This window comes from Pleuronectes platessa, chromosome 5 (assembly GCF_947347685.1).
Source record: "Pleuronectes platessa chromosome 5, fPlePla1.1, whole genome shotgun sequence".
NCBI classification, from domain to species: Eukaryota; Metazoa; Chordata; class Actinopteri; order Pleuronectiformes; family Pleuronectidae; genus Pleuronectes; species Pleuronectes platessa.
This window is the reverse complement of record NC_070630.1, coordinates 9,964,892-9,982,204: the sequence shown is the minus strand read 5'-3', so window position 1 is coordinate 9,982,204 and position 17,313 is coordinate 9,964,892. Positions and strand designations below refer to the sequence as shown.

At 41.7% G+C, this 17,313-nt stretch overlaps 1 protein-coding gene across 1 annotated transcript; it reads right to left on the bottom strand.

Annotated features, from left to right (window-relative positions):
• Positions 1-4,046: 4,046 nt before the first annotated feature.
• On the bottom strand, positions 4,047-16,606 carry igsf10 (immunoglobulin superfamily, member 10). Its single transcript, XM_053421973.1, has 10 exons — positions 16,475-16,606; positions 15,253-15,538; positions 14,068-14,197; positions 13,604-13,994; positions 12,297-13,064; positions 10,321-12,123; positions 8,782-10,188; positions 7,629-8,532; positions 6,855-7,221; positions 4,047-6,769 (listed from the first exon to the last, which is right to left on the bottom strand). Exons 2-10 carry the CDS (start codon positions 15,453-15,455, stop codon positions 5,219-5,221), a joined length of 7,524 nt encoding a protein of 2,507 aa, XP_053277948.1. The 5' UTR covers positions 15,456-15,538; positions 16,475-16,606; the 3' UTR covers positions 4,047-5,218.
• Positions 16,607-17,313: the final 707 nt, after the last annotated feature.

Sequence of the window (17,313 nt, the reverse complement as noted above, 5' to 3'; positions counted from 1 at the left end):
GGAACGCTATAACTAAACTGCTACTGTAAGTAAAACTACTGGAGGATGAGTAAAGGGAGGTTCTACATTTCTACGTGATTCTGCCCCTCTCTGGAACCTTTGAAGGGACTTATGGACTTTCAACGTTCTTTTGTTGGATCTGATGTTTTGTTTATGCACTCTGATCTTGTTGTTTTCCTTGCATTGTTTTTGGATTAGCTTTATTTTGTACTCACCAATCTCATTTCTGTAGTTGATTAGATTCACATATGTATTTAGTGTGTTCCATTACTTGTTTGACCTTGCCTTTTTGCCTCTGCCCGATTGCACTGCCAACTTGTCGAATTAAAGATTTTTTCATCTTTGTGGGAAGTGTACATTTATGTCCCCACCTATGATCACTCCTGACACCACATGTCTCTGCTAATAATGCCAAAGCCCTTTCAAGGGTCTGGCTAGCAGACGAGTCTTTGCCCTGAAGTTTCTACTTACTTAGTTTATCACTTCATCACTGAATCTAGAAAGTTTCCTCTAACTACTAAACCTGTCATGCATCAGCCTCCCCTGTAAAGTAGCAGGGCCAGTTTGTTTATGCTCCCTAATTGGGTGAGCTGGCTTATTTGAAAGAACTGTCCCCCTGCTCCCGTTGGGACTCAATAATTACAGGTACTTTGATGTTTTTAGCGTTTTTGTGTGTATGTGTGTGTGTGAGACTGTTAGTTAGCTACAGAGCTGCTGGCTCCACCAGTCCACTCTGGAGAATAAAGGACCACATCTGCACCTAATCAGAACGGAGAAAGGCCAAAAAAGAACTTCCACTGCCCCCCCATTACTCTTATAATATACATAAACTCTGTGCACCATGTTTTTAATTTATTAGGGCCCATTTCCATTTAATGGTCAAGATGTTTACTGATTGAAATCTTTAGATGATTAACGGGAAAGTAAGTTGATTTATGGTTGCACTTTTGCCCTTGTGCCGGGGTCTCATACCTGGCTTATGGTGCTTATGGCTCATTCTTAACACCTGCAGACAAAATCCGAGGCAAAGCAAGAGCTTATGTAGAGTTACAATGGAACTCAACAGTTATTTTAAATATCATAGTGGGACAGAGGCGACATCTGATACCTGCATACCTTCCTTTGTTAGCCAACACATGAGCTCTTGGTAAAACTGGTAGACGATCAAAAATAGGCCTTAGAAGAAAGGGTTTGAGGACGGCTGTGAACCACCATCACGCCAGGACAGATCCTACCTGGAAGGGAGGTGCAAAAGATGGATCTGTCTTACTTGTTGCTGGAGGGTGGAGGTGAGGATTCTGTAAACCTGGTGTGAAAATCCCAGCGCCCCCACAGGTACATAGAGATGATCTACTGTATGAGCAAACGCAATCATAAATCTGCGGGCAATGAAAATACTTTGAAAGGGTTTTTCTCACGTATGGATTCCAGCAGAGAGGATGCGAGTAATCCTCTTCGTTCTGCAGGGGACTTAACTCGCTGCCCAGTTTGCAGCTTCAAAGAAATAAGACAGACTCTCTGTGAGCTAACAGAGGAGCACTGTCTGAGGCTGCTGCTGGTCCGCTCCCAGCCGCCCTCTCCTGAGATCTCATCTCCTGTTCCATGTTCAGTCTGCTAGCACTCTAGTTAAAGTATGGAATTCATACCACAGACCAGAAATATGTCTCACCGTTCCCTTGTTTCCACACTAGACTTTATCCTTCTTTCCACTTTTTCTCACCAAGCACTCAGCTTCCTTTGTCTTTACTCACCCCAGGCATTGCCCACACACAGAACTATTCATCCACTTTCAAAAGTAGTAGTACGAATTCTTAAATGGTAGATGACACATTTAATGTGATTTACTTTTCTACTTTGCACATAAATGTCTGATTCAACCTTTTGATATTATCGGCAGAAAAGAACAAGCAGAATCAATAAAAAACAATATCCCTTTCAGTTTTGCCCTAATATTGTACATGATTACTCCCTGGACACTTGCATCTAATTACTCTTTTACACATGATGATCCAATAGAAAGCAACATTAGCATACGAATAGAGACATGTTTCAAGACACCAGGAGAATGTAAGTAAATTTCACTCTGCTTTGAGATTCGTTTTTTGGCCAGGCTGAAATAACAGCCTACATCAGCCTGATAAGTTACAAGAATTAGCTTATTTATTGGTAATTTAGAGATTGTGTCTCTTGAGAGTACTGACAAATTGATTGTCCACCTCAAAATCTGAAAAACAAATCTTTATGGGATTGCTATTAAGACTTTTTCTACATGTACATGTTTATAAAATAAATGTTCTATCATATCACCATATATTATCAGATTTTTCGCACTCCATCATTATTGGCTTCAAACGTCTGTCAGGGTTTATTACACACTAACTTTATAAAGTGAGTAGGATAAAAGTCCTGGGTCACTAGACACATTATGTGCTAGACAGAAATAATAAACTCCAGATAAAATCTTTAAGTTGCATTGAGTGACTGAACAGATCTGGAGAAGAGATCAGCATTCCCTCTGACAGATGGAAACATATGAGAATACAAAGGAAGGGATTTCTGATGACTGAACAAAGCATCTATTGTTAAACATCCCCTGCAGTCTGGGCTGGGTTTGGAGACCTCTGCAGTGATGTAGTGATGTAATATCAAGCGTTAGCAAGCTGGCAGCTGAATCCAGTTAAAACTGAAGAAGCAAATAGTTGTGAAAAATCAACAACACTTCTTCCAGGAAATATATCTTGTGTCTGACGCGAATCTGTTGGAGGAGGTGGGTTTTTCTGTAACTTCGGGGCAATGGACAATATTCCCAGTAAGATGTAATTTGACTCTGTGCAGATTTGCTCTGTTTTTCCACAGTCTTCACGTTGGCCAAGGAGTGGCGATATTTTACCCACCTCATGTATTGTAAAAACAGCCTGTGTTTATCTGGTTCTCATGAAATGCTGGAGGCGGCGCTACTCTTCACGTTGGTAAGTCTCACCAACTGGGTTCTGAGCTAATGTAACATGGTAAAAGTGGAATTCAAACAGGCACAGAAACACACACTGCTCCTTTCAGTAGCGTCTTATAAAACCATATTTCATACACGCCAAACTTCCACCGTTTTCCTTTAAACACCCATGAGGAAAAGAGCAAATGGGAAAATCACATGTTTGAAATCCTCATAAATATCCAATTCACTGGAAGGTAAGTGGACTGAACAAATAAACTCTTCTCCATCCACAGAGGCCACATGAGGTGAATGATGAACCGTCTTTCACACTGAGGGGCCAGACTACCTCCATTCGCATTTGATTGTCACCTGGTTCACATATGAAAGCACTTTTCCCTTAAATCATGGAGCCAGTCGCCCAAAGTTTTTAGAAGACAATTGGCTGCCTGGGTTTTATCATTCTGCTGTCGACTGGCTGTATACTTGAAAAAACAATGACCCCCTTTTTTTGGTCTCCATTCAAATGTAGTTGTTACGGAAGTGGCTTTAAATGAACCATGTCCCTGTTTAACACTACTGTCTTTCAAACGTCCACACCAGAAAGAGACTGAAGGGAGAAGTGATAACTCTTTATCAGTGATATTTTAGGATGAGGACAAAACAAATACAACATTCATGTGAATTAAATACGCAATACATACACTGTATATTATTTCGGATATTAGCTATATCTCCACGACATGGGAATAAATTATGTTATGCACTGTTGTTTCGGTTAGTGTAGTAATCGTGCTAGTCGCATGCCACAGCATTATAATGAGACTTTGGAAAAATTCATTTTTTTAACTGGCATCATTATAGGCAATTTAAAATTGGAGCAATTTACAGAGAAATTGTTTCCAGTTGTTGCCCTTAAGGACATGTAAATACACCTAAAGAAGTGGGGTTAAAGATTAACATCAGTACATTGTGAAACACTCCCACATCTCTCAATGACACTAATGGACTATTGGTAATAACACTGTAGCATGTTCATTTTTTCTTTAAATAAAACTAGAAATAAGAATTTATTACATTGAATCAATTGCAAGTCAATTTGTGTTTTGAACAATATGTGTCTCTGTTTCTCTTTATCCTCCATTAACTCTCAGTTCAATTTGAGCCTAATCACATGCAAAAATCCAAAGGCTCCCCCGTGGGTGCTGCACACTGGAGAGCTGGGCAAGAAACTATTTTCACAGCTGGAAAGTTAAAACTGCATGTGTCTGGACGATTTTTTCTGCAGCCACAGGAACCTCCTGCTGTATCATGAAGTATAACTGAACATGTGTGGCGACCTGTATTACAAAAGAGTTAGTTTTATAGTTTATAATATCACTGAAGAAAAATACATTGGTATATCAAATAAAATCAGATCATTTAAAACGCATGGATCATGTTTTTAATTTCATTATCATTCATTCGCCCACACTTTAATAAAGTAGATACTACAAATAGATGTATATACTGTATTATTACAGATTAGCATAATGTATAACATTATATAAAATATTGTGTACAACACAATAGAATGATGTGTGTTTAGTATTGTTTGTGCTGTGAATAGAAATAAAGGAAACTGCTTCAAACTCTATCAAATTACGAAAATCATAATGTCATTCTGGTTGTAATATAATGCAGATATCTATCCAGTGTAAAACAAGCGACATACTGTATATATTTTTGTAAAATAAAAAAAGTACCATCTTCTTCCACTGTAACATTCAATTAATTACTATGTGTCTTTTGTCTTTTTATTTGCTGTTAAACATAAAGCAACATGTCATGACTGCAACAACATGTGTCTGAAGGGTAGTACAAACATCTTAGGAGTGTTCTTTCTTTATTGCAATCTGCTACACAATTCATCCCCCTTGTATACGTTATAATTGTATCCTCCTGTAAAGTAAAGAAATCATTTGACTGTATGCACTTTTCCTCTCAAGAGAAGCACTCCAATTGAGAACACCATACTTTTCCAGGCCCACTGGTCCAAAGTTGAAATAACAACTTTCTAATCCCAGGCTGGGGGTTACAGTTAAATGTCTTAAAACGTCTGCTTCTTTTCTCTCTTTGTTCTCTTTTATCAATATCTATCTCATTTTTAAATAATATTCCACAAACTATCATCCTCACAAATCCATAAGTGAGAAAGAATTCTACTGTACATTGCCAACGCAAATTTCTCTGTCTGTTATTATTTACACTCAGATGTACCACTCTACTGTTTTGTCTCAAATTGTTTTCTCACAAAACATGTACATATGTGACCTTTGAGTCTGTGCCCAGGTGGTTCTTGGCCAGGCACTTGTATGTGCCCGAGTCTGAGACTGTGGGTCTCTGGATGATGAGTGTTCCCTGAGGATGGAGCAGCTCACTACCCAAAGGCCGACCCTGTTGGGCCGTAGACAGAACTGAACGATCGGGCAGCTCCCAGGTTATCTCTGGCTTGGGGATTCCATTGGCAGCACAGTTGAGCTGGATAGGTCTCCCAGTTACTGCCCTTACATTTGGAGGAGGCCCTGATGTGATCCGTGGTGGGTAAGCAATAATAACAACAGGTACAGTGAGCACAGCCTCCCCACCATCATTCTGAGCTCTGCAGATGTAGTTCCCTCGATCATGGAGAGTAGTATCATGCACAATTAAAGTACCATTCTCTAACAACTGGTAACGCCCAAGGATTTGAGGCCGAGTAAGAGTGTGACCATCTGGAATGGTCCAGTGGATCCTTGGACTTGGACTCCCATCAGATAGACAGTGAAGGAATAGAGGTTCCCCAGACACACTGCGTATGATACCTCTAGGCCTGGTCAGGATGTAAGGCTTCTGGCCAACATCCAAAATTATAAGCTTCTCTATGTAGCCCATGAAATTCTTTGCCCCACAGCGGTACTTCCCAGTATCTTCTTTGCGTGTGTTGTTAATGACCAAGGTCCCATCGTTGCCTAGGTGGTGGCCAGACCCACCATCAGGTTCACCAGTGAATCGTATTCCATTTGGCAAAGTCCAGACGATCTCTGGCACTGGCTGTCCATCAGCAGCGCAGTTCAGAACTGTGGTTTTCCCAATCCGAGACACAATACGTTCATTGTAGGGATTCCTAAAGATTGGCCTTCTGAGCATTCTGGTCACCACCAGCTGCACCACCATTACCGCCTCTCCCCCATCATTCCTTGCCATGCATATGAACTCTGCTGTATCAGTTGGCCGCACGTTACGAATCTCCAATGTCCCATTATAGTGGATATTAATCCTGCTGCCAAAGTATGGTGCTTTAAGAAAGATGTTATCAGGCATAATCCAAGTAATGGTAGGAGTGGGATTGCCTTCAGCCTTACAGTCTATAAATTTCCTGGAGTATTTAGCAGCTACATCTTTGACCACAGTCCTGTTCTTGTGGTAGCCATTGATCACTGGTGGATTCCCATCTATGTCAAGCTTATAGACTTTTCTATTGTCTCCAGCAGGGTTGCGAGCCATGCAAACATACTCCCCAGCATCGATAAGATGCACGTCCCTGATATCCAGAGAACCATTGACATGCATTAGGTAGCGTTCATTTGATGCTGCAATTACATCATTGTTTGGCAGCATCCACAAAATCTTTGGTTTGGGTTCACCAAGTGCTTCGCAGTCAAAGCGGATGTCCCCTCCTGGCATCACCCTGGCATAGATCTGGCTCGCTGGTCGTATTCTGGGCGCAGCAGTGACCACAGTTATATGTACATGCATCTCATCCTTGCCCACTTGGTTCTGAGCAAAGCAGGTGTAGTCTCCTTCCTCTGACATACCAACCTGGAGAAACAAGACAATGATGTAAATGTTTTTATTATGTTTTTGATATCGTTTGTGGGTGTTTATGGTAAATGCAATTGCATACCTGGTTTAGTAAAAGAGTTCCGTTGTCAAACAGAGTGTAGCGCCTTGCTCGTCCCCCACCACTGCTTGCGTCAGCCTGCAGAGCGCTGTTGACCACGGTACCATCTGGTAGACCCCAGGAGATCTCGGGTTTTGGTGCTCCTGAGGCTTTACAGTCAACCTTCAAATCATTACCATAGGGTACCTGTTTCTTGCCATAGGGATTAGGCTCTATCTTGGCTGGCTTCATTGACACACTGACCCTCATGATTTGGAGATCATCACCAATCTTGCTTTGGGCCACACAGATATAGTCTCCAGCATCTTTATCACTCACTATGTTAATAATAAGAGTACCATTATCCAGGACCTGGATTCTGCTGCCCATCCTGTTGAAACAAGAGAGAGAAAATTAGAGTGACTTAATCAGAGTGGCACACTGATTAAAGCCAGTCTTAAAAAACATGATTCAGTCCATTAATATTTAGGGTTGTAAAAAGGCATGAAAGAAAGAAACCGATGAGGTTACTCATGTAAAAAAAATTGTATTGAAAATAAACAGTTTTAGCAGGAATGTATTACTTAGAACAAATGTATATAATACATATTTATATATCAATAAAATAATGATAATCAGATGTATAAAGGCCTTTGTTGTTTTAATACATCATGCTTTTAGGGCTATCACATTGCATTTGTAAATTATAGCCTCATCGTCTTCTATTTCCGTGTGACCAAAATTTGACTTGAACTATTTATCAGACCTCTAATGTTTTCCTTGGCAAAGCATGTTTACCTGTGCCACTGGTCCACCACAGCTTTAGAGGGTAACCTCCACATGATCTTAGGTTTAGGGTCTCCTGTTGCTGAACAGTTCAGTCTTAACTGATCCCCAAAGAATAACTCTGTCATGCGCTGTGATGTGTCCACTATTTTAGGGGTAGACTCTTGCTTCTCGACTGCCAGAGTCACCACCCGTCGCTCTGAGCCAGTAGAGCTGGTAGCAATGCATTCATATTTCCCACTGTCTGCTGAGATCACATCCTTAATGTGGAGTGTTCCATTCTCATACACTGATATCCTTTTGTCTTTGGTAGGTCTGTTCGATTGTACCATTGCCCCATCATGAAGGACCCAGTGAATAGCAGGTTTAGGACTGCCTTTACCAGTGCAGGGTAGCCATAAATTGTGGTTTACACTAGCTTTGAGCTGCTGTCGTTTGTCCTCTGTGATTCCTGGTGGAGCTGCCACAACCTGCAGGCGGACTGTAGCAGTATCAGCTCCAGCTGGATTACTCGCAATGCATTTGTAAAGACCTCTGTCATAAACAGACACATGCTTAATGACCAGGGTTCCCTCAGCAGATACCGATACCCTTTCCCGCTCTGTGTTTTGACCTTTGACTTGGGTCCGGTTAGCCAGGATCCAGGATATCATGGGAGAGGGTCGACCCTCTGCTTTACAGTTCATCTCTACAGTGTTTCCTGCATGAGATTTCATCTCACGCATTTTTGGCTCCAGTATGCGTGATGGGTAGGCCACCACAGAGAGGGTGACAAGAAGTTTATCTGATCCATGATCATTCTCAGCTAGACAGAGATATTGGCCACGATCCTTAATGCCGGCGTTCTGGATTAACAGTGTCCCATTACTCATAACTTCAAACTTGTCCATTATACCCTTAATGGTAAAACTGTTTCCTGAAAGACACAGAAAGACAATTTCTTCAAAAAACAATAATGTAAAACACATTGAAAATAATATATTTTGGTCACACAAATTTTTGTTGTTACTATATTTATAAAATACTATATAAAGTCCTCACAATAAAATACATTATTTAGGAACCCCTTTCCAGTCATAGTTGCCCCATTGACTCTCATTTTAATAGCTAAAATAACCTTGATATCCTACATAGATATACATAGAAACAGCTTTTAATTTAATACCTGTGGTTGAGGAAAAGCGTTTCCAGGTAATATCAGGCTGGGGGTTTCCAACAGCCTCACACGGCAGGAAAGCATCTGAGTTGGACAAAATGGTAAAACTGGCTGCATTTCCGCCAACTATCTTCGGCTTGCTTGCCATGACCTTTGTAGTGGGTTCAAAACCAGCAATATAGGTACTTGTGGCTTCATTGTCAGTGTCCTGATTGTAAACACTAGAAATGGCATTGTGTGTGCCTAGGTTGTTGTATGGTGCAGGGGTGTTGATATAACCTTGCCGTAACCTTGCTGTAAGGATGGTCACTGTGTCATAGGTAAGTTCCTTATCTGCACTGCCCCTGGTAGCACTGCTTTGCACAGTAGGTTTGATTCCCCTCATTGGTGGCCTGTGGGTGTTTTGACCCTTGTTCCACTCCGTTGATGGTCTGATGTTGCTGTGGTCTCTAGCCTGAACTGTTGTGTAGGAAGCTTTTGTGCTAGCTGGTATCGATGTGGTGGTAGGGTTATTTGTTGAAGTCCTGAAAGGTGTCTTTGTTGTATAGGTAGGTAAACTGCTAGACTCAAAGTCCTCAAACAAGTTAGTCTCCTTTGACATTTGTTCAGCAGAAACAGCTCCTGTTGTGCTGTCCTCTTTCTGCGATGGTGTGTTCAGGGGCTTAAAGAGTGAAACTGTTTGTTGAGGAGGTGGGGTTGTCTCTATTGTAGTTTCCAAAGATGTTGTTTCTGTAGTTGGACCTTTAGTTGTGGTAGAAGGTGCTTTATTTACTCCAGGTTTCTTGAAGGGTCTCCTGCCCCCAAATGGCCTCCTTCTCCCGCCCTGCCGTCCTCTCGTCCCACCAGGCCTCTGTCTAATTCCAACCCGTTTATTAGGGAGTCCACCAGACCCAGATGATAAGGATTCATCAGGAGTTTTATTTGAAGCTGGCTTGACAGTAGGTGGGGAGGGTAGAGTCTGTGATTCTGGTGGCGTTTCAGCAGTAGTGGTGGACCTGGAGTAATAGGATGAAGTGGTCGTTGTTATATGTTGAAAGCTGGGTCTTAGTGTTGTGAACTCAAAATCGGAGGATGAATCTCCATAGTCATCGTCTAATGAGCTCTCTCTGCTCTCTTTGCTTCTCGATGGCGATAGAGTCTCAGGTTCAGCCAGTGAGTTTGCAGTGGTGGTAGGAATAGCAGCAGGGGTTGTTGTTAAGGTCACTGTTGTACTTTGTGCTGTAGTTGAGGGCTTTTGGGTGATTAATGGCCTCTTCGGTGCAGATGTGTAACCATTCCCAACATAATCCTCTGCCGTATACTGCGTAGTGGTAGTTCTTTCTGTGCTGCGTAAAGATGAACTTGAGGAAGCTGTTGGTGTGACCACATGCACATTGGTGGCTACTGTCCCCTTTTTGTCTTCATCACTGTTACGGGCTGGGGAAAGAAATAAAGACAAAAAGAAAGTGGGATCAGTAAGATAAAATATGAGCTAATGAGGCATTTATTCAGCAATCTGCATAAAACTCAAGAATCTGCTACAAAATAATACCAAACAATGTTGCTTACCTGTAGTTAGTTCAATTCGATATGGCACCGAAGCGTTCCCTTCAATCTTGACTGAAGGCTGTTTAAGTTTACTAATGAAGGACTGTATGTCAGTGATCTTGTTAGGTTTTATAATCCTCCTGCGGCCTTGGTAAGTCCTCCTGCGGCCCCCACCTCTGCTGTTCTTGTTTGGGATGATGTGGATCTGCTGACGGGAGATGATGGTCGATCCTGCTGGCAGGTTTGGGGATTTGATTGTTTGTGTGGTATGGAAGGTGATCTCATCCTTCTGTCTCTCCGTGGTGGTAACAGCTGTGAATGTGGTCTGGCTTTCCGGGTCTGTGTGGATGACTAACCCCACTGTTCCTGGGCCATCCCTCATTAGAGTTATGTTAGGGTCAGTGGTAATTGGAAGTGCTGCTTCTGTTGATGTGTCTGGCTCTGTGAAGTGTTCTCCTGAGAACTGGAGCTGAGTTTCTTGTGAGGTGTCGGTCACTGTTAGTTGGATAGTGACTGGGTGCATGTTTGAGGGCAGCTTGCTGGTTCTTTCCAGGGTATAAAACTCGGTCTTGTCAACAAAACTTGGATAATCAGTAAATGTGGACTGGATCAGTGTAGAGTCTGACTGCATATATGAATGTGTATTTTCTGTTACTGTGCTTCTATCAAAGCGATCCCTGACTGTGGTTTCCGTAAAAACAGTTTGATGAGACCCTGTTGTGGCTAAAATATGATCCTGACCTACCTGTGTTACTTTTGTTGCCTCAGTCTGACTATCTTGCCCGAATATTCGAAAATCTTGTGGATTATCTATCGTAGGTTTAATTGTCCATGGTACAACAATAAGATCGTCTTCGTTTTGACCCACACTAGAGCCAAGTTCACCATCACCAGAAGAACCAGGTTGTGGGTCCTCATATTTCAACCTCTCTTTTTCTGTGCCACTCCTTTTTCTTGATCCATCTTGAGCCTTCTTCATTAATTCAGCAAATTTCTCTGGGTTTACTATCCTGGAAGCTTTATCAAAGACCTTTCTACTCCAGGTGCGTCTGGAGCTGACTGGCCTCCTCCTTCTCTGTCCCAGTCTACCCCCAGTGCCTCCTCTACCCTGGGACCCTTGTCTTGGGTAAGGTCGATCTGAGGTGATGGTCTTGGATTCCTGACTATTTCTATCCCCGGGACTGGTAGAAGGGATCTCGTTAAGGCTGACTGTCTTTTCTGTAAAGTTAGGATCCACCTTGAAGGACAGTTCTATCCCTGATCCCTCTCTATCTAAAACTATCACCTTTTCAGGTGTTTTCTCAGTCACTGTCACCTGAGACACTAGCAGGTCCACTCCCAGGTGATTGGCAACCAAACATCTATAGAACCCTCTGTCCCTCACTGTGAGGCCCTGAATCAGCAGTGTTCCATTCTTATACACCTTTCTAGTCCCTTGAGACGTGTCCAGCACTGAGTGATCAGGGAGGATCCACTGTACCGAGCCCTCAGGGCTCCCAGAGGAGCTACAGTCAAACTCCAGATTTTCACCCAGTGGCCGTGAGAGTTGGACACCGTTGACCTCAGTTTCTTCCACATCAGCTGTCAGAACTGTTACCCGAAACACGAGGATATCCGCATCCAGGTAGTTTGTGACAATGCATTGGTAGAGGCCTGTATCTGAGGCATCTGCAGCCTGTAGAGTGAGCTTCCCTTCAGCAGTGATTACGATCCTCATGTCCTCACTGGAGTAAGGGGCTCTGACTTTACTTCCATCAGGTAATATCCACTCCAACAAAGGTTTTGGCTCACCTTGGATTTGACAGCTCAATTGTGCCATACCACCTATGTTAGAAAATAAAATAAATATTTGATTACATTAATTATTGCTTTCATATACAAAAATATATTTTTCTTTAGAATTTTCAAACTCCTACAATGTTTCCTGTCTTTACTTGGGGGGCATGTTCAGTCATACAGATCAGATTAGTTACTAACAAATCATCTATAACTCCCACCTGTAAGTACAGTGTGCTCAGTCTTGGTTTGATTATCTCTCTTAATCATGGCCCAGGTGTAGCGGTCCTTCTTAGGTGATGTGTTTTCCACTCGTAGGTTGACCACAGACTGGTACTTAATGTGCAATGTGGAGAAAGTGGTAGTAGTGCGGTCAAGCTGGAGGCTCACCTCTCCCTGCATCAGCCATGCAGGGGAGGCTTTAATGTCAGCCTCAATGTTCGTGTGAATTCTTTCCTCTTCCTCTTTTGGTTGTAACTGACTGTATCTGTACACCATTTCTGGGCTTCTGGCCAGCATTAAACCTCTCTCTAACCTCATGGGAGAGTCACTGTAGGAGGCCAGGATCTGCCACAGCTGTTGGATGTGTTCATAGTCAATGTTACACACCAAATAGGCAGTTATGCCAGTGGTAATCACAGTGACATTATTTCCCTCCTCTTCCTTCAGGGTTTGTGTTAAATTCTCAAAAGCAGACGGCCTCTGGACAGTGCAGGATAAACTGGCATCGCTGTGAAACTGGTCCGTCAGGTTCATTTGGATGGAGCCTAATGGGGCAATGAAATCCTTGGAGGAAACTGGAGTAAAGTCCCCCTCATCCAGGCTGATGTTTTTCTGCTTCAGCTCCGGTTGGATCCAAGGTTTTGTACAAGTAAAGGCATCATTGGGGAGAAGGGATAGAGGTCTGTTCTGGTAAGGGGAAGGATTTTCACAAACAGGACATGGCTGTCCTCTTGAATTTCTCCGGTCCCGCTTGCATTTCAGTACACCTGGAAACATTTAAAACAAGTGGTGTAGCATTTAGTTGGTTGCATGTAAGACAAGAACACTTTTCAACATTAGGCAGAGAAAACCGATCAGTCAAACTTGAATCACCATCATCATACAAGATTGTATATTTATCGATAAGCCAAGTCATGACTAAAAGGAATAACTCTTGTTCCTCTGTTCCTTTAGTGTTTTCTGTAGCGCCTGTGATAAAAATATATGGTCTGTGACTCTAATAATGTTTCTGCAATAATATCCATTTTCCTTTGGAAATGTCCCATAAGAGAAAACATCACTTAAAAAGTCTTGGTAGAATAATCCTTTGAAGGATTTAGGCTACTTGGCAACTTCACCAGATGTGTCTTATTAACATGTCTTGTTAAAGCTACTAGTAAATGTGGGTTCACACAGTTTTAAGAGTGTTATTTTAGGACAGAGTCCCTTTTAAGAAAGGAGAGGTCCTCTTCCCTCGTAAGCATTACAACCTTACACCTCTATAAATGCTTTCAGACTGTTTCAAAGCCAAACAGAAACCACTGACCTGTGTTCCTCTGTGTCCACACTGGGAACCACTTCATACGGCAGTCACATGTCCAGGGGTTACCATGGAGGAAAACGTTCTCTAGCTGGCTGCAGCCTGCAAAAATATCTGCAGGCAGCGTGGTGAGGAGGTTGTCCGACAGGTGGATGTTTTTCACTGAGGACACCTTGAAGACCTGGCTGTGTCTCAATGTGATGAATGTGTCTGGGTGGAGCTGCTGGAGGTGGTTACTCTCCAGATGGACCAACTGCAGGTTAATTATGCCATAGAAAGCCTCTGGATGGATGAACTCAATGTGATTGTGGTCCATGTGAACTCTCTGCAGACTCTCCAAGCCTTTAAATGTCTCTTTGTTGAGTCTTTTTACTTTATTGTATGACATCTTGAGGACCTGTGAAAAAGATTGAGAAGTTGGAGAGGTTTTTCAAAACAGTGTTGACGTCTGTAATCAGTTCAGGACTTACCTGTAAGGACTTGAGGTCTTGGAAGGCTCTGTCTTCAATACTCTCAATAGTGTTGCTGTGTAGCATCAGCAGCTCTAAATTCTCAAGTCCCGAAAGCTCGTGTTCTCTTAAGACAGTCAGACTATTGTACCTGAAGGCAGGGAGAAGAAACAGAGTCTTCAGCATTTTAAATGTACCACATGTTGTTTATGAAAGTCCAAAAGAATGAAAATAGTCTCATTTAAAATGCTGCACACCCACACAGATGTCTTCAATTTCTAGGATTACTACAATCCATCTAGAAAATAAAAAGTTGTACCAACAAAAATTCTTCAGTTTGTAACACACTTGAATTAAGTTTTCCGGTGTAACAATGTGGTAAACAAAAAAAGGCGTTATAGATTTGTTATTTGTCACAGTCAATAAAACCTGATATTTACTTCATCATGCCCCTGAGAAATTGACACAAGATGTGGTGGAAAGTAGTAAAACATATTCGCTCACAAGAAGTAACAGAAAGCACAACAGATTTTTAGCAACATCCAACTAAGGCCCTGCACCTTTCAGATGTTTTTGTTTTTTAGGGCTGATTAGACTTCTCACTGGGTTTAATCTGAGTGAAACTAAATTAGGAATCCCACAGGGTCATTGTTGTTCATGTAACAACTGTAAAGGTTTAAACTGGTACTACATGACTGACGATGGAAGCGAATCAGACAGAGACTGTATTTTCACACACAAAGTCCCGAAGATGGGATCTCACCAAAATTGGCTTTCCACCTCCTGTGCTGTATTTCATGGCAGCCATTTTAAATGATAACATCATGAAAAACACAGGTGATACCAATAACATGGTTCAGTTCGAGTAAATGAAAGAGTAAACCATGCCAATAAGACATTATACACAAAACCACGACCTTGGACTCTAGGTTAATCTCCTTCTCACCTTTAGCTTCCTAATTTCCCACAGTTTAAGGTATAAAGTTACACAACCACTGTAATGTTCAATGGACAACAATCGCCTCCAATATGTTTCAGTGTTGTCATGGTGCAGTGTAAACTCAGCAAAGGTGGTCGCCAACATGTGTTTCTCTCTTAAAATGTTAGTTCTGCTTATTCAGTCTGTGGTTTCAATCAATCAATAACAGTATTCCCCCTCCAGGTCTCTGAGAAAAGAAAAAACCTGGATGGAAAGTGAGGGCTCACCCGAGGTTAATTCTTTCCACAGCTGGCTGGATGTGGTCAGGTACTGCGGTCAGGTATCTGAAGGTGCAGTGCAGCTCTGTCGGGACGTGACAGGCGCATGATTTGGGGCAGTCACCGCCCGTCGGCAGCACGGCAGCCAAGAGCAACAGAGCCGTCAGCAGCCGCCTCGGCACGTACGATGCTCCACAGGCACACGCGCCCATTGTGCACGGAGATGAGGCTCCAGCTGCTCGCGCAAAAGAAGGAGGGGGACTAAACTTTATCCTGAACCATTAATGAAACCCACCTGGAGAGAGAGGAAGAGCATGTTGACATTACAAAGAAAAGATAGATAGATAGATAGATAGATGAATAAAAATATGAGTAGATATAGAGATGGATAGATGGATGGATAGATAGATAGATCGAGAGATAGAAAGATAGATAGATGGATAGATAGAGAGAGAAAGATAGATGTAAAGATAGGGAGAAAGATAGATAGATAGATCGAGAGAGATGGATAGATAGAGAGAGAAAGATAGATAGATAAATAGATAAAATAGATAGATAGAGAGAAAGATAGATATAGGGAGAGAGAAAGAAAGATAGATAGATAGAGAGATATAGATAGAGAGAGAGTGAAAGAAAGAAAGATAGATAGATAGATTAATATATCGATAGATAGATAGATAGATAGATTGAGAGAGATACAGAGATAGATAGATAGAGAGATGGATAGATAGAGAGAGAGAAAGATAGATAGAAAGAAAGATAGAGAGAGAGAGAAAGTTAGATAGATAAATAGATGGATAGATAGTTAGATAGATTGAGAGAGATAGAGAGATAGATAGAGAGAGAGAGAAAGATAGATAGATAGAAAGAAAGATAGATAGAGAGAAAGATAGATAGATGGATAGATGAAATTAATGAAAAATTATGAACAAAAAACAAGATACGTAAGATAAGTAATGCTAGACCCACATTTCTCTTAACCAAACATAAAAATCATCACTTTAATACAGTCTTTCCTGTACAAGTGTATTTCACTCTATTTATAAGTTTATTATTCATTATTTATTTATAAGGAGAAAAAACAGTCGTGCAATTATCAGGAAAAGTTAAAATAGAAATTATTACATGCAACTAAACATGATAAATAAAGACCTTTATAAAACTGTAATAACTGTAATAAATTCAAAACTGCGGTTTAAGATTGTGCATTAAATAATAGATGTTCCCTCACCGCACAGCTGTAGAAGACTGAACCGTTGCAGGAATGTAACAATCCAGATGAAAGAGTAAAAGGTTCAGTGCGATTCCTCAGATGAGTCCACTGTGTCCGAGGCGCAGAGGGACTGGAGTCATGTCTGTGTGAGCGCCTGCAGCCTAGCGCACACTTTGGTCTCCTCGGCCCCCCCCTCCACTGTAATCTGCTGAAATGTAATCCTGGAGCAACTGTGAAATACTCCCGAAAGAGGTCTGCTGAAAATACCCAGATTCTGATCGACTGTTTAATGCCAACAAACACACAAAAACCTTCCTCGACTTGGATTACTGGGGGCTAAAGTGGAATTCTTAATCTGCCAAGACAATAATATCTGAGTGATTTACTAGGTCACAAATTGTTTTGTACAGATGTGAATGCGAGTGTTTAGATACGTCTTCCAAATAACTTCATGATTTTCGCTTGATCTTGGCAGTTTTTTTTTTATAGTTGTAAATAGTACGTGATTAAAGTTTGGCATCGTGTCACAACTGCCCCGAGCTACAAACTCTTGATGAATCTCCTTGTGTCCCATTGACTGAGGACAAATGTTTTACAGATGAGCTTTTGACTTTCTTCGTCATCTGAAGGCTTTGTTTTTATTCGTGTGTTTTGCCACAAACCAACTATCGTACCACACATTTTGGGGGCAATTTCTTTGCCTTTTCCAAAGTACAATTCTTTTGTCAGATTGTTGAATTCCTGGAGTCCCTGTGTGCCCAGCAATCTGCATGTTAAAAGGCATTGTCAGCACCGTTCACATTCTGCAGTACATGACCGAATCAGTTGTCTTCTCTTTTGTGTAAGCAACTCTTTGT

Excerpts from the sequence above, each read along its gene's own strand:
- igsf10 (XM_053421973.1), bottom strand. The coding sequence starts at position 15,455 with ATGGGCGCGTGTGCCTGTGGAGCATCGTACGTGCCGAGGCGGCTGCTG. Across the intron at positions 10,189-10,320 it reads TCGAATTGAACTAACTACAG|CCCGTAACAGTGATGAAGAC; the intron begins GTAAGCAACATT and ends TTCTTTCCCCAG. Across the intron at positions 8,533-8,781 it reads ACGCTTTTCCTCAACCACAG|GAAACAGTTTTACCATTAAG; the intron begins GTATTAAATTAA and ends TGTGTCTTTCAG.